General features: G+C 36.2%; 1 protein-coding gene across 1 annotated transcript in view; it reads left to right on the forward strand.

Moving 5' to 3' along the window:
- DCC (DCC netrin 1 receptor) overlaps nt 1-25,881 on the forward strand; it is a 1,300,159-nt gene that overhangs the window by 927,576 nt on the left and 346,702 nt on the right. Inside the window, exons 11-13 of the mRNA XM_016186489.2 lie at nt 4,411-4,559; nt 6,508-6,646; nt 16,009-16,058. Of these exons, the coding sequence (XP_016041975.1) occupies nt 4,411-4,559; nt 6,508-6,646; nt 16,009-16,058 (338 nt within the window). The remainder of the gene's footprint in view (nt 1-4,410; nt 4,560-6,507; nt 6,647-16,008; nt 16,059-25,881) is intronic.

Consider the following 25,881-nt stretch of genomic DNA (forward strand, 5'->3'; position numbering starts at 1 on the left):
ATTTATAGTATCATTATATGCATTTCTTAGCTTAAATGATACACAAAATCTAGCTATAAAACATAAAGAGAATGTTCCATAGACAGAGAATAGTTTGTTGTTTTTTTTTCTTCTCTCTCTCTCTTCCACAGTGTCTTTCACCCTCTATAAATGATGACTGCTTGGAATGGCAGAGTTACACATACACCAAGTCCCAGCAATAAACTGTTGGCAAAAACTATTACCAAAAAATACCATCTGATGCTTAGTTTCAATTAATCATTTGATACAAATATACATTGCATAATTATATATACACATATGTGTATGTTTATATTATTATGTATTTCTGTATCTATTTACTTGGTGCAAATAATGAATTGTTCTAAAGAGAGAGAGAGAATTATATACTTCAAAACTATATATGACCTAAAACATAAAGCCAGGTATTGGAGCTGTTCCATCTAAGGGAATATGATAATACAATGAGAACTTGGCATGGGGGACAGGTGGTAGCACAGATAGTTAAGCACACATGATGAAAAGCAGAGGGACTAGCTTAAAGATCCCGGTTCAAGCCCTCCGCTCCACACCTACAGGAGGGTTGTTTCACGGGCAATGAAGCAGGTCTGCAGGTGTCTATCTTTCTCTCCCCGTCTCTGTTTTCCCATCCTCTCTCAATTTCTCTCTGTCCTATCCAACAATAACACAGGCAACAAAATGGGAAAAATGGCTTCCAGGAGCAGTGGATTTGTATTGCAAGACTGAGCCCCAGCAATAACCCTGGAGACATAAATAAAATAAAATAAAATAAAATAAAATAAAACAAAATAAAATAACATTAGACTGGATCCCAAACTAGGGAATTTGTACATATATAACAACACTGGACTAATGATACAATTAGAATGCAGATGATGGTTAGAGTAGATAAAGAATTGCATTACTAGGACATGCATTGAAGTCTATAGTTGTATTATTTACATTCATCTTGGGAAACATGCACTAAAGTGTTGAGGGATAAGAAGTGATGATAATGGGGTTGGGCACAGCGAATTGAGTGCACATGGCGCAAAGTGCAAAGACCTGAGCAAGAATTGTGGTTTGAGCCTGGGCTCCCTACCTGTAGGGGGGTTGCTTCACAAGCAGTGAAGCAGGTCTGCAGGTGTCTTTCTCTTCCCCTCTCTGTCTTCCCTCCTCTCTTGATTTCTCTTTGTTCTATCCAACAACAACAACAGCAATAACAACAAAAAGGGCAACAAAAAGGAAAAAATGGCCTCCAGGAGCAGTGGATTCATAGTGCAGGAACTGAGCCCCAGTGATAACCCTGGAGGCAAAACAAAAACAAAAACAACAACAAAAAGAAGTGATAATATATGCAATTTAATCTGAACAAATAGGTATAGGTATACATTCTGTAAATATAGACATATGTATGAGTGCTGCATTTATTATGTACTTTATGTAGGTCTCCCTCTTTCTCTAAAATTATAAATGCAAAGCTAATATATATATATATATATATATATATATATATATATATATATATGAGAGAGAGAGAGAGAGAGATGGATGTGTATAAACAATTATATACATACACAGGGTAAATCTGGATAAAGGGAACATGGGCGTTCTTTGTGACATTCTTGTTAAAATATTCTCTAGAAGACTGGTAAGATAGCTCAGCAGGAATGTACATGACTAAAGTCCTATCCAGACATTTAGTTGTACTGGAGGAAGCTTTGTTATGGTGGCATCATTTCTTCTCCCCCACTGTCACACTCTCTACCTAAAAAAAAAAAAAATCAACTTACAGTGATGAAATCCCAAAGATCACAACCACAGGGTTTTTTTTTTTTTTTTGCTCTATGTTTTAAATGATTTCCAAGTAAATTTTAAAGAATTTGTTAGCAATGCTATGATAAGGTAAAAAGGATACAATTGTCAAATTACAAATATTTTCAAGATTTGGGGACTGGTGGGAAAATATATGAAGGTAACAAAATTAACGCTTCTGACATGAATATTTTTTCAATATTACACATGAATGTGTAAACAGGAATGACTTATGGAGGCTACATCCCACAGAACAAATTCTAAAAAAAATATCAAATCATACATTCAAATGCTCATCTGAAAGTATGTTTAAATATGGAAGTTTAAGCTCATAGAATTGTAATGAAGCCCTAAGATGTGTATTTCTAGAGTTAGGTGGTTTCTATCGCAGGAGAAAAATACACAAGATATTTAAGCTGGGAGTCGGGCTGTAGCGCAGCGGGTTAAGCGCAGGTGGCGCAAAGCGCAAGGACCGGCATAAGGATCCCGGTTCAAACCCCGGCTCCCCACCTGCAGGGGAGTCGCTTCACAGGCGGTGAAGCAGGTCTGCAGGTGTCTATCTTTCTCTCCTCCTCTCTGTCTTCCCCTCCTCTCTCCATTTCTCTCTATCCTATCCAACAACGACGACAACAACAATAATAACTACAACAGTAAAACAACAAGGGCAACAAAAGGGAATAAATAAATAAAATAAATATTAAAAAAATATATTTAAGCTGATGTTACATTATACTTGCATAGCAAGATTATTCATTTATTTTATGTTACAGTAACATACATGACTTTCATTTATTATTTAAAAGCCATATATCCATACGTGTGTGTATCTATTTACAAATCTCTAAGTATGCATAAATTTAAAAAATGTGAACTGGGAAACTGTAGAGATTGTATTAACTTAATTCTGAGTTGATTGACTCAAACTCATTTGCCTTTATGATGAGTTATGCATAGTCTTTAATACCCAGTTTAGTGTGAATATTGCATTTTTTACTACAAAGCTGTGACTTGATGATTGGGTACTGCAGATCTCACAAGGGGTCTTAAGACACTGGCAATATTCCTCACTACCTTCACCAGCTAAAAAACTTTCTGAATCTTTAAACACAAATGTTTTGGTTAAGTCACTATGTACCTGTGTTAATCCAATTCCTTTTTTTTTCTTTTATTATTATTATTTTTTAATTGCTACCAGGGTGATTGCTGGGGCTTGGTGCCAACACTATGAATCCACCACTCCTAGCAGCCATTTTTCCTTTTAATTTTGTTTCTTTTTTATGATTGCATAGGACATAGAGAAATTTGAGAGAGGAGGGGGGGGATAGAAGAAGGCCATCTGTAAACTAGCACCACCACTTGTGAAGCATCCCCCTGTAAGTGGGGAGTGAGGGCGCAAACCTGGGTTCTTAAACTTGGTAATGCCCTTAACAGAGTGAACTACTACCCTCTCTGCCCTAATCCAATTTCTCTAATGGGAAAGGAGGCTACATATCCCTGACTAAGCAATAGTTATGAAAAGAAACAGGGGAGGGAGGAACCAAAATGGCGATGTGACTACAACTCCTGACTTTGTCTCTGCAAAGCAGCAGCTTGAACGCTGGGAGTGTAGAGGGAGGGTAGGATTTGCAGCCACCATGTTCCAGATGCTACCATGATGCCACCCTGACTTCTGTGGGCAGATGGCTCTACCATGTGTCCTGGAACCGCACCTCCGCAGATCCCTGCCCACTAGGGAAAGAGAGAGACAGGCTGGGAGTATGGATTGCAATTATAGTATGGGGAAGCCATTACAGAAGCCAGATCTTCCACCTTCTGTACCTCATAATGACCCTGGTTCCATGCTCCCAGAGGGATAAAGAATAGGAAAATTATCAGAGGAGGGAATGAGAAATAAAGTTCTGGTGATGGAAATTATGTGGAGTCGTACCCCTCTTATCCTATGGTCTTGTTAGTGTCTCCATTTTATAAATACTTAAAAAATAATTAAAAAATGGAATACTGGAAAGTGAAATTGACAATGCCTGAAATTAATTTAAAGGGTCTAGAATTAGTAAAGATCTTAATATGCTAACTTATGTAAAAACAATGTGATAAATTATCCATAGTTGAGCAGCTTATTTGAAGTATAAGTAGAACTATGATGTACAAGTATTGTAATGATATTTTCACTTTTGCTTCTGCAGCTACTAGCAAGACACAAGCAAAGTCATACTGAAGCAGTGAAATATTTTCAGTCCTAAGAATTTAGATTAAGAATCCATTCTTTTCTTGTCATTATCCTAATCAGTTTTACTCCTTAACCAGTTTCCTCAACTGTAAATTGAAATAAGTAATTTTGATTAATGCAAGTTTTGATTAATGCAAGTTCTTTTCTGAATTTTAAAATTTTAAAATGAAAGTATTATAAAATTTCATTACTTTATATTCACATTTTTGCATTAGTATTCCATGTCATTCCAATAATTAGTATTGGATTAGTATTCCATGTCATTCCATGTACTGCAGCTACAGTTTTCTTGAGTTGTAAAATATGTGATTTTGTTTGTTTTGAAAAAGAGAACCCTCTTATACTAATCAACATCTCTTTTAATGCAGTGCAAGTTCCAGGGCCAGTTGAAAATCTGCAAGCTATAGCTACCTCACCTACCTCAATTCTTATTACCTGGGAAGCCCCTGCCTATGCAAATGGTCCTGTCCAAGGATACAGATTGTTCTGCACTGAGGCATCCACTGGGAAGGAACAGGTAGGCAAGGGAACAGACTCTACTGCTGCCACCTGCTGGATAGTTATCAGTGAAGTAGGAGATGTACAAGCTCTGGAGATAGTCCAGTGCCCAGTACATTAATTATCTGATTAGTTTTCAAGCACTTGCTATAAAATTGTAAGCAATTTAATGGAAACCTGATGGTAAGAGGGCCAAATGGGCAATGAGACCAAGTCAGCGTAAATAATATAATTTTTTTATTTGTTTAAGTAATTAAGTGTTCTGGGCCAATGTAACCACGTTTGTATTAAAAAATTCTGGTCCCAAAAGGTATTTTTCAGGTTTAGTCCTTATTCCAGGGAAAAATTGAATTTGTGTTCAATGGTCTCATCCACATTTTTTTCTTTTCTTTTTTAAAACAGATTTATTATCTTTCTTTTATTTATTGGATAGAGACAGCCAGAAATTAAGGGCAGGGTTGATAGAGAGGGAGAGGGACAAAGAAACATCTGCAACAATGCTTCACCACTTACAAAGCTTTTCCCCTGCTTGTGGGGACCAGGGGCTTGAACCCGGGTCCTTGCACATTATAATGTGCATTCAATCCGGGGTATGCCATGATGCCCCTCTTCTCCTCCTCCACAGCCTCCTTCACTTTTCCTCTTAGTCCTCCTCCCCCTCCTCCTCCTTTGCCTTATCCTCTTTCTTCTCCTTTTTTTTGTGTCATCTTTTTATCCTTTTCCTATCCTTGTCCTGCCACTTAAACTTTTCATTCAGTACACCATGATTTTAGAAACTGCTTTCCTCTTTCTAATATTTTATTTGTTATCTATGTTTAAAACAAATATCTTAAACATGAAAAATCAGATTTCCATGTAAATAAGTGTCGATAACCATTTAGAGAAACATACGATTTAGCAGTTCTGCTTATAACACATACAATGTATGTTTCCCTCTATGTGTAAGTGACTATTGAGAAATTTTCCTCCAGATTCACCATTTCATGTAGATAAAAGATCAATTTATAGTTAACTAAAACAGAACAAGAGGTGACCTTGAGATAGTAGGTGATTATAATGTATTATAAAATTTGTTAAACATAGTGTAGTCGTCATGCTCCCCCATCAACTGCAAGAGAAAAATTCCCATTAAAATTTGTTTATAATAATCCTATTCAAAAATAGTTCAAATCACAAGTTATACATCATCTGATATGAATCACTAAGAGTTCCTCCATGTCATCATTCATGCTATTCTTGTTTGTTCCCTGTCCTCATGCTATTTAGCTCTTATTTTCACCTTTCTCTTCAATCTACTTTTCTGACACATTTTAGCTCTTCAATAATGCATGTCACCAATCTACTTAAATAAATTCAAAACCACATACCTAACATATATGTGAGTGTGAGGATCATTGTGGAGAGTTAAATAATGGGTCTTCGAGAGCTAACTGGCTATGATCACACAGTGACCTTCACCCACAGAACCTCATTTCTGTGGCTGTGAAGTGCTGAAAGCAGTTATAGCTATTTCACAGCATTCTGAGAGATAAAAATTGTGGCAGTGCATCTGTCAGTTTTAAGAATTGTGGCTATATTTCAGTAAGTGAAAGAGGAAAGCTATTGTTTCTTGGTCAATTCTCCCATTTAGGAATAGGAAACCTTCCTTACTCCCATGGATTTATACAGTGCCTTCTTGTCTGTCAGGATTTTATTGTAAGTTGACTACCACTCCGCATGTATTTAGTAATGTTCAACAAATTGAATTTAATGACTTAAAAATTCCATGGTGATATTTTGACTAGGAGTCCACAGTGTAGTTTGTCTTGAGTGAGGGAGTGTGTAGTCACCAGTTAAGTTTTACAGCAACTCATTACAAAACCGAAGTGAGTAAGAGTCTAATATCCAACTCACTGATTGCACAGAATGACTGCTATTTCTGTTTTAATGTATCTCCTGAATAAACTTTTGGTGTTTTATGTTTCCAGAATATAGAGGTTGATGGGCTGTCTTATAAGCTGGAAGGCCTGAAGAAATTCACAGAATATACTCTGCGATTCCTAGCTTATAACCGCTATGGGCCAGGAGTATCTACTGAAGACATAACAGTAGTTACACTTTCTGATGGTAAGTCATAGACAATAAAATTTGAACCAGGTATTTGTTATAATAAAGTATATGTGCCATAGGATCCAAACTCAAGGATTCATAACTAAAAGTTTGTGGGATACATTAGCACAGACTAGCATACACTAAAAATTTGACTCATTTACTCAAATCACTACTAATGTGAATTTTACACTTTCTTTCAAAAGGTGTACACTCTGAGAATGATCTACTAGATAATCTTTTAGATATAACTACTACCAAAGAGCGCGATTTAACTTTTCATGTTTATTTCTATAAGTATAAAGCCATTTGTGATGCGTGTAAATTAAGCTACATTGGCATGTTAGCATCCCATTTTAAAGAAGATAGTAAATTTATTTATTTTCTATTTAAACTATTTTTATTCATGTGCATGTGCGTGCATGTGTGCATGGATATGGGGCCTTGGGCATCTTTGATTTAGCACATTCAGGCTACTTTTTTTCATTCAGTTAGAGAGAAAGAGAGAGAGAGAGATACCACAATACTAGAGCTCCCTCAAGTGCCATTGCATCTCTCATGTGGTGCATTACAAGAAACAAGCTCTACCAGGTAAGCCACCTCTATGACCCCAAAGGAAAGTAAATTATTTAAAGTGATAGACAACCCTTTTATATATGCAGTCCAATCATAAACTATTTCATGATATTCTAGGCCATATAATCTTGTATTAAAGTAATAAGGTTGAGCATAGAAATGAATGATTTTAGTTGTACTTTGCCCAACCAATGAAAGATTATAGACATTCTCCTAAATACTAAAAAGTGAGGTAGAAATTTTCATAAAAAAGATGAAAGCAATGTCAAGGAAACTAAAACTCTAAGAAATGGACAATAACAGAATGTAGGGAAAGTTAATGAAAAATGAAAATAAAGTGTAGCAGAGTATGCAATTCAGTGCCAGTGGAAATTCAGGTAGGTGCAGAAATACAGAACTGACCCCTATGAATATTTTAAAAAGACAGTGGTGCTCTCTTTCTAGCAACTGTATCCATGTCCGTGTGTATAATTCTATAAATTATTAATATTTTTACTTCAAAAACCTGACTTTGGCTTGTCATTTCCTTGACTAATCTTTGTTCTTTAAGCTAGAAAAGCATCTGAGTGGATAGCCCACATAATTTCAGTGCAATGAGGGAGGCCTTGCCTGTTAATAATGGCAGTGCAGAGAAAACACTAAATACTCGTTTGCAATTTCAACTCAAAAAAAAATTTATATGTGACACCACTTCAGTATCATTTTAATGTAATTCTTATGCCCATCCACCTGATAGATAGAACAGAATATTTATTGGCAGAATAAATTACTTCACAACTTATAATTATAAAAATAAAAGGAAAACAAATGAAAATGAATATTTTACATAATTTATGCAGATTTCATTCACACTCTGAACGGAATACTGTGGCCTTATTCTCCACTTTGGTTTTAAATGTCATAAGTGAGAGAGATAGATTATTACTCATTAGACCAAGAATAATCATCTGAAAGTGTTGCAACATTTAGGACTCGGAAAGTGTCTGTCACTAAATAAAAGGATTCTTTGACACTAACCCAGTGAGCAGTGTTGTGCAGAGGACACCACTCACCTCCATCAGAGGCATTTTATAGAAGAAAGCCGGAACTCCATGACCCCTTGGAGTAGGCTCCCTGACCTCTTTCACACTCATCTTTACAATCAATTCATCTCTTCTAATTTCCAATCCAAGCCCCCTGAACTCATGGCTTCCATTCCCTTATTAGCCTCCCTTCCTCTCTACTTCAATCTCATACTCTCTCCGTGCTCCCCGCTGCAGCTGTCCTGTGGAAGTCACATCTCACACAGAGATGGATTTAATCACAGTTGATAGATATTGACTTCTCAGTCCTCTGTCATGGGATCCCTTTCTCCTTGCTTTTCTGTATGTTATAATGGGAGAACTTCTGAAAAATAAGGTGCTAAAGAAAGTAAGCACTTGTACATAAGCACAGCATTTACAGGAATGAGTTTCTCATTGTCGTTACTAATATTTATGGAATACTTGTTAGTGAAAGGCTCAGTACTAAGCATTGCTAACCTTTAATTTTCACATTATTGCAATTTCCCCCTATTTAATAGATGGCATAAACAATCTAGAAAGGGGTTACAGAATTGATTAAGCTATAAAAAAAGTTCACATAATCTAAGTTAAAGAAGCAGAATTTAAGCTGGGGACATAATGAGGTTCTTTATTCTATTAGGTAGCTTTCATATTTCTTTCTTTTTTATTACAATTTTTTAGGGATTTAATATTGTTTACAAATAATAGAAGTATAATTCTGTACAGTTCCCACCACCAGAATTTTGTGTTCAATCACCTTCATTAAAAACTTCAGGAGTTCTCCCCAGGTCACCAATATGGGCAGATTCAATAATTATTGACATATATATATATATACATATATATATATATTACTATTACTATTACAACTATTAGGTGCCTTTTCTTTTTTTACTCTTCTCTCTAAGATAAAAGATAGTGCCTGGCTTGCTATGGTTTTTTTCAGATTCATTTCCCTTTCATTAACATAAAAACAAGATTCCTGATGACAAACACCTTGGGTCCCAGTAGAAAAGGGGATATAAAACCTTCTCCTTGACTTCCCCTATCATTTATCCCTCTGGGAGTATGGACCAAAATTTGGGGGGGGTGTTGCTGAAGGGGAATTGTCTTCTGAAATTACTTCTCTACTGGACATCGATCCATACATCTAGCCTGTTTCTGTCTTCCCCTAATTGAAAGTAAGATTCTAGAAAGCATTGGTGAGGTCATCTGCACAGGGAAGTCAGGATACAATCATAGTACCATCTGCAACTTGGTGACTAAAAGGCAGTAAGACGTAAAGCAGAAAATGGGAAAAAATATTTAATAAACAGGGGCTATAAAGTAAGAATAGAGCAGATAAAAATAGGGACCTTCGGGTGGAAGGAAGCTAAGAAGTCTATTTTAGGTATGTTTTTTAGGAGTGTATCTCAGTCTTAGTAATCTTAACTTGAGCTTGATAGCTAACTTGGGAGTAGACTAAAAATATTGTCTGGAAAGATTGTGGCAGAGTTGAGAGTAGAACTAGGAAGCAGGATTAGGACAGAGAGTTGCTCACAAACTTGAAGAAAACATATAAATGCAATTAACTGTTTACCACAGTGATCTAAATCGGGGGCCATCTATTGATATTTAGCACAGGAGTCTATATAACCTCTGTGTACCTGTCAGACTGAGCTCACAGTCCATAGTTACATCTGGGAAGACTCTAGACTGCACTCACTTCAGAACCAGTCTTCCTCTAGTGGCAGAGTAGGATGTCCCAGCCTCCTTTCAGAGAGATGGTACAGTCTCTGCCATTGCTAGTTCATAGCGAGGGTATGGTCCTGAAGACACCCACAGAAGGGCTTATGATGATGTTCCCAATGGACATGACCAGCGATTATAGAGAAAAGGATCTATGAGAGGTCTAGGGCCATGTTATCTATGAAGGATCATTTTAATTTCTTAAAACAAGAAACTTGTAATTATATGTTAATTATTTTGATCTGTAAGTCATAGCACAGCCCAGTTTTGAAAAGGAATTCAAGTACTCATATAATGTGGGACTTGATGTACTCTATAGACTGCCTCATTGCCATGTTCCACTGTATTGAGAGGAGTTTCCAGATCAAACACTTCTGACTGACTTTAATAAACTTATTATAATGATAAATCGCTTGACGTTTTAAAGAGAAAAAGCAATGAGATATGTCCTTCCCTTCAGCCTCATGATACAAAGAAACATCTTAGACAAATTAAGACAAAACCAGATAACTATAGATTCCACTCACTTCCATTTCTGATCATTTCTAATGCATCTATTTATTCCTAATAACATGAAAATTGATAGTGAGAAGGAGGGAGTAACAATTTATAATGAAAATATTTTAGAAAATAATTCTCTACTTTTCGTACAAATAGCCAATTACATTAATGAGAAGAGAAATTTATACACAAAACATTATTATTTATACACCACTGATAGCTGGAACTTGAAAATTTATTATATTGACGTCAAGGTACTAATATAGAAAACTGTCTTAATACTTTTCAAACTCTGGTAAGTTGCAAAAAGAACACAACTTTATTTTATTCTTGTATATACTTGGTTTTCTGCAAATAAGTTAAAGTGATATTTTAGGGACTGGGATATAGCTCACTAATTAGAGTACACACATTTCTTTGTATAAAGCCCTGGATTTGACTCTCAGCACCACAGGTTAGCACCATGGAGAGTACTGGGGAAGCTCCTTGTATGAAAGAGCAGTGGTGTTGTCACTCTCTTCCTGTCTCTCATATATATATATATGAAAGACTGCTTAGCAGTATTATACATACACAGGCTCTTGGTGCATTCCATGGTGTCATATTAAAATAAAAAAAATGATTGTTCATTATTAAATCACTAATAAAATAAAAAAACAAGAAAAGTGAAAGCAGGGCTTAGATATTTATAAGCTAGACCTATGGGCATGGCATCTCTGTCTCACTCTGTCTCTGTCTCGCTGTCTACATGACATGTGAGTAAAAGGTTCTCTCCTTTGCTCGCTCTCTCTCTGCCTAGGTGAACTTTTGTACATGTCTTTATCTCATTCTCTCTCTCTCAGTTTAACATGTGAATGTTCTTAATTTTCCTGAATAAAGTTGAAAATTCCTGGAAAAAATGAATGAATCAATCAATGAATACAAACATACATACATACAGCAACACTTGAGCCTTGCAAATAGCTAACACAGTACCTAGAATAAAATGTGCAATATAAGCTGGAATTTTCTTCCAAATGTCAATTATTTTAATAGCTTAAAATGCTTTTGTTAAGTGGTTATTAAAATATATTAGGACATGCAAATATTATATTATCATATGAAAAATAAACTATAAACATTCACATTATGTTAATGACATTACTTAAACTTAAGACAACATTTATAAACTTTTTTTTTCTCTAATGAAGTGTATTTTGCCCAAGTTTGTGAAATAGGCAGGGGAGATTGTACAGTGGTAGTGTATAAGCGTTGCATGTGGGAGTCGGGCAGTAGTGCAGCGGGTTATGCACACTTGGCACAGAGCACAAGGACCTGCATAAGGATCCTGGTTGGAGCCCCTGGCTCCCCACCTGCAGGGGAGTTGCTTCACAAGTGGTGGAGCAGGTCTGCAGGTGTCTATCTTTCTCTCCCCCTCTCTGTCTTCCCCTGCTCTCTCCATTTCTCTCTGTCCTATCCAACTACAGCGACATCAATAACAACAATAATAACTACAACAATAAAACAACAAGGGCAACAAAAGGGAAAATAAATAAATATTTTTTAAAAATTAAAAAAAAAAAAGAATTGCCTGTGAGCAAGTGGTCTCAGGTTCAGTTTCTGGCACCACCAATAACCAGAGCTGAATAATGCACTAGTCAAGAGATAGGAGAAGAAACAGCAGGAAAGAGAGTGGAAAAAGTGAGGAGGGAAGAAGGGGAGGGGAATAGAGAAGAGTGGAGACATAGCCACATTAAGTCCTCTGACTACTACTATTCAAACTCTGAACAATCAGAAGTTAGAATCATATAATTTAAAGCATGGAATATTTTTAGGTTGTACCTACTTTAATTTTTTGCACTTTTCAGAATAACATTTATTGTTTATTAAATTTCCCCTAAATGTGAGTATATCACTTTCTTCAATGCTTCCAATCACATGTCATTGTTATTTTCAGTGTATCTCAAATCTTTCTCCTATATAAGAAAGAGGATATAAACATCTTTTTAAAGTTCTACATTATTCCTTGCTTGAGGACTAGGATAAGATGTTACAGTGTTTGATACTCCTTCAGGGAAGGCCTTTTTTTATTAGTATAATTTGCCATTGAGAAGATAGTAGGTTGCCAGATGCATTTAAGGATAATTCTTTAATTATTTGGACACTATAAAAATAGATATCTTGGTGAATTGGATGGTAATGCAGCAGGTTAATCACACATGGCACAAAGTGCAAGGACCAAGAACTGGCATAAGGATCCCGGTCCCAGCCCCCAGACTCCCCACCTGCAGGGACATCACTTCACAGGCGGTGAAGCAGGTCTGCGGGTGTCTGTCTTTCTCTCCCCCTCTCTGCCTGCCCCTCCTCTCTCCATTTCTCTCTGTCCTATCCAACAATGACGACATCAATAACAACAACAATAATAACTACAACAATAAAACAAGAAGTGCAATAAAAGGGAATAAATAAATAAATATTAAAAAATATATATCTTAATGTTTAATGATGGTACGATTTGGGGGCCAGGTGATGGTTCATGCACCTGGTTCAGTGCACATGTAACAGTGCACAAGGACTTGGGTTCCAGCTCTCGGTCCCCACCTGCAGAGGGAAAGCTTCACAAGTGAAGCAGTGCTGCAGCTATTTCTCTGTCTCTTTCACTCTGTCTGCCCTGTTTTCTCAATTTCTGGCTGTCTGTATCCAATAAATAAAGATAATATTTTTTAAAAAAAATACTGGTGATAATTTGAATTAAATATAATATGTAAAATGAACATTATACAGATAAAATTTGGGGTCAACTAATGTGTGTTAATAAAAATACACTCTAAGTACTCACAAAAAGGAGGTGAGGCAGTAGCATAGTGGTTAGGTATAAGACTTTCATCCTGAGCCTCTGATATCTCAGATTCAATTCCTAGCACCACCATAAGGCAGAGCTGAGTGGTGTTCTGGTTTCTATGTATAGCTCTCTCACATTAAAATAAATAAATAGTATTTTTCAAAAAAAAAAAAAACTCATAGAAAGGTTATCCAAATACTAAGGAACATGTGAAAAGATGCTCAACATTATCAGCCTTCACAAGAAGAAAAAAAGTCATAAATACTACATCCCTACTCAATGAATGAAGTCATAAAGGTTGAACAAACCAAATGTTTGTAAAGATAGGAAGCAGTTGGAACTTTGAAAGTGTCAATTGGTGAACAACTTTGAAATTTTTTCTATTAAAACTGAACATATGTGTAACTACCACATTTTCCACTCTGAGCCAGTATTTTCACTGCTATGTATATCATGAAATAACAAAATGCAATTATAAACCCAGAAAACACACAGGGAAATTTTCCAAGCATTTCTATTCTCATAGCCCCAAGCTAGAAATAATCCAAATACCAGTCATAAATAGAATGAATAAAAGTAAAATAGAACAGTCATGTACTCTAATACTAGGAAACAATAAAAACAAAGCAAAAAGCAGCTACATTCAATACTATGAATGAATTTCAAGTAATTATAATGAGTAAAAGAAGCCAATGTAGGGGGAAAAAAGAAAGCCTGCTGTTTTATTTTTAGTAAACTCAAACTTTTAGAGACTCACTGATAGAAACCCTGATATCTATGGGGACTATATTCAATATTTGATGTGAAAAGTATGATCTGAACTACAGAACATTAATTCTATTGTTAATGAATGCTTGTTGACTTAACTAAAAAAAAGTCTCAATGAGTATTTTATCACAAGTTATACTTACTATAACTTTCATGAAACACTGACAAGAAGTTCAAAATCAAACTAAAATAAGTTATTACAATTCTGATCATGTCCAGGAAGATCTCCAAGCTAATATTTAAGTTAGTTTCTTTTGTTAATTTAATCATTACGTCAGTAAATATTAACTGAATTCTATTTGAAAGCTACAAAGATTAATAGGACCAATCCTTTGTGATAATTACTCTTTGATAATTACAAAGAGCATAAATAGACTGAGTTAAATGCAAATGTAGATATTATCCAAATTTAAGTAAGATGATGGAGGGGAATGATGTAGGCAGCCTTGATCTTTTAAAATGCTGAATGCATTTCTTTACTAAGTTCATCAGTTCATCATGAACAAGAATACAGACTATATTATAGATTAATATATACTAAGCATTTATCGAAGGAATTTTATTTTTTTCGATTTGGAAAGGTAGAAGAATTAATGTGATTTACATTCCATTCAAGACTTATAAAGTGGATGTGAGGGCGATCTGGCTGCGACATCTGTCACCCCATTGATCACCAGGGTTGATTCAGCTGATCTGGCTGGCTAGGCAGGTGTCCCCATCCTCCCTTACCGCTCCATGTGCGTCTGTCCCGAAGCTGTGAGCTCGGTTGAAGAGGACAGCCTTCCCAGAATAGAGACGGACCAGTCTTCGGTCCAGGGTATATGAGTAGCTGCGCTCCCCTGCTAGAACCTCCAAACAAGCTCTCAAGACTTATAAAGTATCTGCTATATAAGAGTCATTCACTGAGTAGTTAGTTATCTTTGAATTGCTGTGATAGTCACTTTATGATAGAGCAAATAATTGTTGCCAGTAGTATAGAGAAAGCTGTATATGGCCTTCCTTATTTCCTGAAAGTGTGGGGCTATTAAATATAGGCAAGGGAAATAAAATATCCAGGAAATTGATTTTAAATAAGGTTTCTTTATTTATAGAATTGGTTCACCAAATGCTATTTTGTAATCTGTTTGAATCTACAACACACAGATTTAATTGCATACAGCTAAAAGCCGTGATGTTGTGTTTCTTTTGCCTTTTTAAAAGATAATAGAGGCTGTATTTAAGGTACGAAGCAACATGAATTATTTTTAGGATGACATATTTCATTATAAGCAGTGGTGAAAGCCAGCATACTATATGTGCATTTCAAGTTCTACCTGAGATACACAATATCTTAAACTTTTAAAAATACTATAGAAAAATATATAGAAAAATCTCTTGTGGGGAGTCGGGCAGTAGTGCAGCAGGCTAAGCAAACATGGTGCAGAGTGCAAGGATAGGTGTAAGGATTCCAGTTCGAGCCCCCGGCTCCCCAAGTACAGGCGAGTCACTTCACAGGCAGTGAGGTAGGTTTTCAGGTGTCTATCTTTCTCTCCCCCTCTCTGTCTTCCCCTCCTCTCTCCATTTCTGTCCTATCTAATAACAACAATAATAACAACAGCAACAATAAAAAACAACAGAGGCAACAAAAGGGAAAATAATTATAAAAAAAAATTAAAAAAAAAGAAAAATCTCTTGTGTGTTTTTATTGGCTCTGTGAAGGGTATTGAAAGAAAGTTATATGTTAGTATTTGATATCATGGCAGGTAACTGGCTGGTATGGGGGTTCTTAGATGGAAAGATGGTACACTTGGTTTTTATTTCTTCAGGAAAACTTCAGTGCCAGTTAAAATAACGTACCTAATCAGCATTATGAGAAAAGACATAATTTCTCTTAACAAAAAGGACTGAGATTTCTCTTTCATGACTTTGGGCATTAACTAGCTCTTTTTTTCATTCTTTTTAAGTGCCAAGTGCTCCACCTCAGAATGTTTCCCTGGAAGTAGTTAATTCAAGGGTAAGTCACAAAAATGCTCATTATTTTATTAGCTGTACCCATTTAATGCTCACGGTATTGGGTGAACGGTAGCTTTCACTTGGAAAAATGTTCCAGAATGACCCATTGAGCGGCACTGATCTGTCATTTTCTTCCATCACACTTGAGTACATTACAGAAGTATCCATTTACTTACAGGAAGCTTTATGTTTTTGAATATCATAATTATTAACGGTTACTCCATAAGGGAACAAAAATTTATATTTCACCTTATTTTCACCACTATCTGTATTAAATGTCAAAATGAGCTAGACAGAACAGTTAAAATATAGGAGTATGTAAAATGATTGAAACAAGTAGGATAAGGAAACCTTTTTTCTGGAAAGATTAACTAAAGTGAAGTAGCTTATCATTACCCTTCGCATCAAAGAGGTCAAATAAGTTGCAATCAAATAAGGTATATCTATGAAGGTATTACTCATCATAATATTACTCATTGATTAATGTTTGCTGGCCTTGAAAGTTGTTATAACTTTTAAAGAGGGTGAACTTAGGCAAGGTATAACTAAAGATAAGCAGCAAAAATGCAGCGGGTTGGGCGGTAGCACAGTGGATTAAGCACAGGTGGCGCGAAGCCCCCGGCTCCCTACCTGCAGGGGGGTTGCTTCACAGTCCGTGATGCAGGTCTGCAGGTGTCTATCTTTCTCTCTCCCTCTGTCTTCCCCTCCTCTCTCCATTCCTCTCTGTCCTATCTAACAACGATGACATCAACAACAACAGTAGTAACGACAACAACTCTAAAAAACAAGGGCAACAAGAGGAAAAGAAATAAAAATTAAAAAATTAAAAAGAAGCAAAAATGCTCGAACTTAATTCTTTAGGTAGAGTCATAGATGACTGAGAGGTAGAGAAAGACTGAAGGCAGTCACAGTAATGAAACTTTCTTTAGTGTGGTGGTGGCTAGGTTCAAACCCCAGTTGCACAGTTGGCAAATTAGTGTGCCATCCAAGCAAGCTATTTTACCAGCCCTAAAATTAGTTCTTTAGTGACAACTTATTTCAAGTATGTCCAGGGTCGAAAATAAATCAAAGCTCTAAAGTACAGTAGAGTAAGCAAGGATTGTCCTGGTTTACCCACCTGATTATGGACTCTAAGGGAAATCATTTAACTAGGTTTAGGCATCAGTGAAAGGCTGGGTCTAATAGAACTTCAAGCTCTGGGACCCTGCAAGCAAATTAGATGAGTTTTAAAGAAAGTAATACTTCATTTTTTAATCCTAACTGTTCCTTTTTAATAATTGTGTGTGATTTTAGAAAAGTTTCCAGTCCCATGAAAACTTAGTTTCTCTGTTCATATTAATGTGAATGTTAATGCCTTTACTGATTTTTCATGAAGAAATTGAAATGTATCATATACAAAGAAAATAACAGTGTCAGTAGCTATTATTTTACTGAATGTACAGTTCTTTGCCATATTCTGCAAAAATACTCTGGAGGAGCCATATTTTTGTGACTTTAATCAGATTTGCGTCTGTCAAGTGAGTTTATTATTTGGGAGCTGGTGAAATGTCTCCGGAAATGTTATCCTTTTACAAATTTAGGTGCTGTATTGTGTAAGAGCTAGTGAAACATTTTTAAAATTAGAATGGCAGAAATAAGTGAACTTGGGAAGAAAAATAAACTAAATGAAATAACCAGGAATAAACATCACTCTACAAAAAGATTGCTTGCAATAATGTTAAATGTTTTAAGACATACCATTCAAATTAATAGTAAAAGTCAAATAGGTCAAATGGATTTTTTTTTAATTAGTATAGGCTGTAAAGAGTGAAATCTGAAAAAACTTACTATAATTTTTCTTGTTCTAAGGACTCATTTTTATTAGAGTTTTCACCTGCCATTACATTTTTCCTCTAGTGTAGAACATCAGTTTCTACTGATATTATTTTTTTTGTATGAGTGTGTAGCACATATTTACCGAAAGTCTGCTTCAACAACGGACGAACGTTTTCTTCTGAAATGTGAACAAGACATTATTGAATGACCCTGGGTACTGACTCTATTTGAATATAGATTTATTACTGTACTGAAGAGGGAATTCCTGAATCGCAGAATTGACTTTCTCAAATGATTTATGTACGTGTATACAAATACCATGGCCAATATTCTTCTGGAAGACGCAGTGCTTACAGAAACCAAATATAAATGCATCTGCTTCTACACTCTTATCTTTGGTGCGCTGCTAGAAAATTGTACTTGTTTATGAGCTTTTCAAAATGAATACAGAAATTCCTGATGTTGTAATGCTTTTTACTCTCTTCTCCTAACCTTTAGTTTACTTCCTAGCTTTTAAGAAGTTGCACATTTTCCTTCTTGTACTGTGAACAATCAGAATCAAGCTTAATTATCAAAACCTGTTTATGCATTCTCAATGTGTTTGTGACGAGAAAGAAAAAATAGTATTTTGACATTCTTTTTCTTGAAACAAAACAGTGTCTACTGTTTACCTCATCTAGTAGCACTTTAAGAAACAAAATTTGTCATAACATAGCTTTAGCAGCCAGAGAAATAGCTCAATTGGTATAGCATCAGACTTGCAACAGTATTACATGTTTTCAGACTTGGATGTCTAAAGTTGGTGATTCGATTCCTGATGATACATACAAAACAGAGGTGGTGATCTGACACCTCTCTCTCTCTCTCTCTCTCTCTCTCTCATCTTTTCTATCCTGAGTGACACTCTTTATTTTACACATGTAATATGCATTTTGAAAAATAAACATTGAGTTGACAGCTAGCTCACTTGGATAGTTTTCTGCTTTGCCATGTGAGTCACCTAGGTTCAAGTCTAGCAGTCACTACATTGAAGGAACCTTTCCCTCTCTCTCTTTCCTCTGTACCTATCTAATAATAAATAGATAAATTAATAAATACATAAACAGACAACATATTTGAATAAATACTATATTCTTTCAGACTGACAAAATCATATCTCTAATGTTATTCATTTTACTTGAGTCCTTAAGTCAATAAGATATATATGTATTTTCTTTATTGGTAGATTAATGGTTTACAGTTGACAGTAAAATACAATAGTTTGTACATGCATAACTTTTCCCGGTTTTCCACATAACAGTTCAATCCCAGCTAGGTCCTCCTCTGCATTCATGTTCCAGGGCCCAAAACCTACCCACCCAACCCAGAATCCTTTACTTTGGTACAACACATCAACTCCAGTCCTAGTTCTGCTTAGTGTTTCCCCTTCTGATCTTGTTTTTCAACTTCTGTCTATGCTATTACAAATTGTGCTGCTATGAATATAGGTATACATAGATCTTTTTGAGTGGGTGTGTTTGTTCCTTAGGATATATCCCCAGGAGAGGAATTGCAGGGTCATGGTGTAGGTTCATTTCTAGCCTTCTGAGAGTTCAACAGGGCTAGCAATGTGAGAGAGAGAGAGAGAGAGAGAGAGAGAGAGAGAGAGAGAGAGAGATGACCCAAGAACGGAGCTCGTGGTGGCAAGGCAATTCAAATCTTTATTCATTTGAGTGCACCTTAGTTGGGCAGTAATACACCTGGTGAAGCCATGTAGCACAAACTACAGTGGCTGGCATACACCTCCCGTTCTGCCTGTGTGCGCTCCTCTAGGTCGGAGCATGGAAGAGACAAGACAGACACGGAAGTGGCTTGACAATACCATACATGGTTAGGAAAGGGGCAGAGAAAGGCAAAAGGGCCAGGGAATGGTATGGACCTCCCCAGCAACTGTTGCTAGGGTTTCAACTGATAGGATTAACAGTACCCTGCAGGGAATTAGGAAGGAGACTGTTAGTCATTTGTAAGACAAAGCAGAAGATTGATCTGTAGATAATAGAAGGAATGCAGGGTGGAACAGGCTAAATGTTTTAAGGAATGCCAGCTCCTGGAGGTGGGAAAATGCAATGTTTTGTGAGGCAGGGAAGTTTTATATGATGGGTGACCTTTTGAGGTTCCTGTGTCCCCCTTTTGCTCAACCCCTCTGTAGAGATAGAGAGACTAACAGGACAACTCACCTCTCAGGTTAAGTCCTGCCAGGCTCCATCACATCCCCACAATTCCCCTATAGCTCTCCAAAGGGGTTGGACCAATTACATTCTTACCAGCACTGCAGAGCCTTCCTTTGTCCATACAACCTCTCCAACATTTGTTACTGCATTCATTTCTGATGTCTGACATTCTCACAGGAGTGAAGCAATATTTCTTTGTTGCCTTTATTTACATTTCTCTGGCAATCAATGACTTGAGGCATTTTTTTTTCATATGTTTCTTGGCCATTTGGCACTCTTCATTGATGAATATTCTGTTCATATTCTCTCCCCATTTTTGGATGGGATCATTAGTTTTCTTGTTTCTTTTCTTCATTGATTGATCATATAACTATTTCTTGAGCATAGATGTGTGTATGTGTTTAATTAAGAGATAATTTGTGATAAAATTCACATGTATTTCATTAATATAATTACTTAACCCCCCCACCATTCACCAGATGCTTTTTATCTTCTTAAATTGAAACTCTGTAGTTTTGAAATAATTATTCCCATATCCTCTATTTATCAAAGCTTTGACAGTGATCATTCTATGTTCTGTAACTTCATTGACTTTACAACAGTGAGAAAATCAGTTCATGCAAGAAATTCTTATTGTCTTTTGATTTATCTTAACAGAGAAATTAAACACATCTAAAATTATATATTCCTTGGAAAATGAAGAATTTAATAAATTATAACGGCTAGGCAGATGGTTTAATTGGTTAGGAAAAAAAAATTCACTTGCCATTATTGAAAGGATCTCCTAATATTCCAAAGGACAACATTTGTTTTATCGCTTTTTCAGAATCTCATAAAGTCAAATGCTATAATTAATAATGAAGAATGAAAACTGAATGCATGCTATTGTTTTAGAGTAGCCTGGTAAAAAAAACCTTGTCACTAACATCAAGAGCATAATCTCATCACAACTTAAAGCAGAGTTCCTACTCAGTAATTTAATGCATCCTTTAATATTTTAAAGAGTTCCAATAAATCAAGGCTCCTTACCTTTTTTTTTTTCCCTCAGTGAATGTACAATATATGGATAAAGATGAACTATAAATGAGAGGTGTCACGGTAGTGTAAAGTAGATGGATAGTCAGTGTTTAAATGATATAATTGTAGCATGTTCTTTATATTCTATAAATATAAAGAATTAGATAAAATTTGGGGCAAAGATAGATAGCATAATGGTTATGCAAAAAGACTCTCATGCCTGAGGTTCTGAAGTCCCAGGTTCAATCCCCTGCACCACCATAACCCAGAACTGAGCAGTGCTCTGGTAAAATAAATAAATAAACCATAATAAAAAAAGAATTAGATAAAATTCTAGAGATCCAAGGCATTTTTTTTATATTTAAGAAAGTATTAATTAACGAAACCATAGGGTAGGAGGGGTACAATTCCACACAATTTCCACCACCCATTCTCCATATCCCACCCCCTCCCCTGATAGCTTTCCCATTCTCTATCCCTCTGGGAGCATGGACCCAGGGTCGTTGAGGGTTGCAGAAGGTAGAAGGTCTGGCTTCTGTAATTGCTTCCCCGCTGAACATGGGCGTTGACTGGTCGGTCCATACTCCCAGTCTGCCTCTCTCTTTCCCTAGTAGGGTGGGTCTCTGGGGAAGCAGAGCTCCAGGACACATTGGTGGGGTCTTCAATCCAGGGAAGCCTGGCCGGCATCCTGATGACATCTGGAACCTGGTGACTGAAAAGAGAGTTAACATACGAAGCCAAACAAGTTGTTGAGCAATCATGGACCCAAAGCTTGGAATAGTGGAGAGGAAGTGTTAGGGGGATACTCACTGCAAACTCTAGTGTATTTCTGCTTTCAGGTATATATTTTGCAGTAGTTTATGGATACATGTGAACATATGCTCTCTCTCACAGAAACTGGTGTATATCTAGGTTTTGGGACTTTGTTAGAAAGTGAACCACCTGAGATGGAATTAGAGTATACTATGAAAGGAAAGGTCTCACCTGAGTAATGAATCTGAAGGGTTGTCATTCCACATGTATAGTCTCTGGACACAGTCTGAAGTGAAGCATGTTGAGGTGGCAATCGTTGTGTTGGTTAGGTTGTGATTGGCAGATGCAATATTATTTGACATGGATTGGGAGAGGCATATGGGAAAGTGGGCCCTATCCAATGGTTCCAGGAATGAGGGAAGTAGAGGCTCTATAGTGGAGATGTGAGGTTCCTGCTGTCTTAGGGTTCAAAAAGACTATCGATAGTTAATGTTATCATCACATTATTTGTTAATTGGGTTAACTTTGAAAAGTCTTTTTGTTAGGGTTTGCTGTACAGTACCCAGTATCTTGTATATAGCTGTGCTATTGGTTGCTTCTGATCTACTTGGTCTAGGCTTTTGAGAGAGTCTGCATATCAATTACACTGCATATATTGAGAAAAGATTCAGTTTGTGTTTTGAAAAACTTTGAGACATACAATTAATTTTCCCCCCTCTCTTATTAATTAACTAGTGATTTATATGACTAAATTTTACTAGGAGTGTACATAAACACCATTCCCACCACCAAAAGACTGTGACCCATCCCTCCCACCCACTCCCACCCCCCACTGGCCCAGGAAGCTGCATGTCTACCCCTCATCTCAAGGTTATTACTTTGGTGCCCTACTTACAATTTGGTCAGGTCCTGCTTTTAGTTTCCCTTTCAGATCTTCTTAGTCAGCTTCTGTTGATGAGTGGGATCATCCCATACTCATCTTTATCTTTCTGACTTAGCTCACTTAACATAATACCTTCTAGCTCCATCCAAGATGGGTCAGAGAAGGTGGGTTCATTGTTCTTAATAGCTGCATACCAAAGCTTTTTTTATTACATTTTATTTTAACTTTCTTAGTACTGTTCTCACTAAGGTCTATTTGAGAGAATACTTGTCTATGGTACTTTCCCAACCAGTGAAGTTGCTCTGTTTTTTTAAAAGAAAAAAAAAAGGGACTGGGAGACAGCATAATGGTTATGCAAAAGACTTGAATGCTTGGGGCTCTTCAGTCCTAGGTTTAGTAGTTCCCACCATGACTATAGCCAGAGCTGAGCAGTGTTCTTATCTCTCTCTTTATCTTTCTCTCCTTCATTAAAATATAAGAACAAATTAAAAATGAAAAAAAAAAAGGTGGATAGTGTAAGTCTATTATTAGAAATACAAAAGGTTCAGAGAAATACCTGTTTAACTCTGATACCTTCAAAATTATTTCTTACTATACAGTATTTTCATTGTCTTTAAATTTTTTTCAAAGTTACCTACCTAATATCATATTATTCTAAACAAGAACAATGTACCCCATATTTTGAGCAACCTACACTCCCAAAATACATACATACCTGAATTAAAAGGTAAAATAGAATCTGAGAACTATCTCCCTATGACAACAAGTGAAGGATTGTTCTCATAAAGTCCAAGAGACACTTTTATTTCCATTTTTGCTCATTTTCTGTAGTCATCTGTATTCCTTATATTAGCAAATCCATCTGGTAGTTAATAATGTAAACATAACTTTAAAAGAACATTTTCTTACCTTTCATGCTGCAAAGGGTCAAATACCTCATATTTTGTTATTATGTGTTTTCAGATTATTTTATTTTGCTCCAAATTTATTGTAGTCATTGTCATTTGATATACTTGCAAAATAATTTTAGCAAAGAAGCTAAAATATCTGACAATTACTATTTCCTTTGTGTTCTAGTCCCTGCTTTCAAATCACCTTGTAATTTACTCTTCATCACACACATTTCAAAAGGCTCTATTTATGATTGATTCTGAAGGCAAAGCTCACTTTAGCCTTTCCATGAAGCTTAATGAGATTTCCCTAAGTCATAGAGTTTTTGAAAAGTGGTAGGGTTAATAATGGGCTTAAATTAAATGGGTCTAAGTCTACCAAAAAGGTCTCTGATTTTAATTTAGTTCATGGAACTTTATTGTTGAAGTCATTGATTAGTTAAAAGATATGAATAGGTTCAGGACTACTTGTAAATAAAATCAGTTGTCATTTGATTTAGAAATCTTGAAACTTTCACATAGAATAAAAAATAGAGCTTCCTGGTTTAGCTTGATATATATTATTTTTAGGAGATGAATGGTGCCTCACCCAGTAGAGCAGACATGTTACCATGCATGAAAATCTAAGATTAAGATAACCCATGCCCACCTTCAGGGGGAAAACTTTATGAATGGTAGAGCAGTGCTGCAGGTGTCTTCCCTGCTCTCTGTCTCTACCTCTATCCTTCTCTCATCTATAAAAAATGAGCACCAGGTACAGTGGAGCAGTGCAAGTTACAAACCCCAATGATAACCCTGGGGGCAGAAAAAATGCAAATAATTTGTGCTAGAAGGCAGTGTTAAAACAGATACTTCATCGAAAATACTGAATAATTCACATGAATTATTATAGTTAATATTCTCCACACATGTCTAGGAGTACCTAGTCATAACTGCAATAATAACAATGGTAAATAACTTTTTCAGCAAGAATTTTGTGTTTGTCAATGTGCTAAGCTATGATGGCCATATTTCACTTATTCCTTACAACTTTATAGTACTTATTTGCTGTTTAATACTTACCTATGAGATAAGCATTATTTTTTAAACTACTTGCTGGGATGCTAACTTTTTTTTCCTATTAGGAAGTATTTTATTAGTATGACAATTAGAAAGCCCCTAGAGGAAGCAGAAGGCGCCATTTGACAGCCCCAGTTGACCAGTTCTGCCAAGCCTGGGGTCCTGGCATCCTTAATATATAAAGGCATTTGTAAGACCCCTGGAATAGTAATTTTAATATGTGCTACTTGCTGGTAAAACTGCAATGAAGGTGGTCAAATGTTCCTCTTGCATGGAGCTCACTTGAATTTATGGGAGATAGATTGATAAGTGAATAATAATTTTAAAAGGAGCAAGTAATACAAGAGAACAGAAAAAATAAGGTTGGTAGTGCATTACAGAATGACATGATTTAAATCAGATTGTCAGGGAACACTTTTTAAAAATATTTATTTACTCCCTTCTGTTGCCCATGTTGTTTTATTGTTGTAGTTATTGTTGTTATTGAGGTCGTTGTTGTTGGATAGGACAGAGAGACATGAAGAGAGGAGGAGGGAAAGATGGACACCTGCAGACCTGCTTCACCGCCTGTGAAGCGACTTGTCAGGGAAGTCTTTGAAGGAGATGACACCTGCGCTGAAATAAAAAAATGAACAAGGGCCAGTTCTGTGTACACTCAGAGTTAAACATCTTCAAGGAAAAACTAGTAGGACAAAATCCTGGAGCTAGGTAGGAACTGTCATTGATTGTGAATTTGCAGTCAGCAATATGAATGGAACAGATATTGCTGGGGGTCAGTTAGATCATGTAAGGTTTCATAGGCAAAAATCAGTAGTCTTTTGGATGACAAAAGGAGTTTTAAAAGGAAAGTGATCTCATTGTACCTTTTTTTAAAAGATCACATTGGCTGCTGTGAGGTAAATTAGTGGGGGTGGGCCAGCATGGAAGCAGCAAGGCCTGTTAGGAAATGATTCAGTGATCTGTTTTCAATGGTGTGAGCTGGAACCTGGAAGTCATTAGAGCAGATGGTAAAGTGGAACAAATCATGATATGTGCTGATCTGAAGCTACTAAGATTGGCTAGTAGATTGATGGATTATTTACAAAGCGGGGGGGGGGGGAAGTAGAGCCAAGGGTAGAAACTAGATTCAAGAGGATAAAATGTGAGTGGATTGTGGAGCTGTTTCACAGCTAAGTGGAAAAAAACAGAACTAGAGGG

The sequence above is a fragment of the Erinaceus europaeus genome, chromosome 15 (genome assembly GCF_950295315.1).
Source record: "Erinaceus europaeus chromosome 15, mEriEur2.1, whole genome shotgun sequence".
Taxonomy (NCBI): Eukaryota; Metazoa; Chordata; class Mammalia; order Eulipotyphla; family Erinaceidae; genus Erinaceus; species Erinaceus europaeus.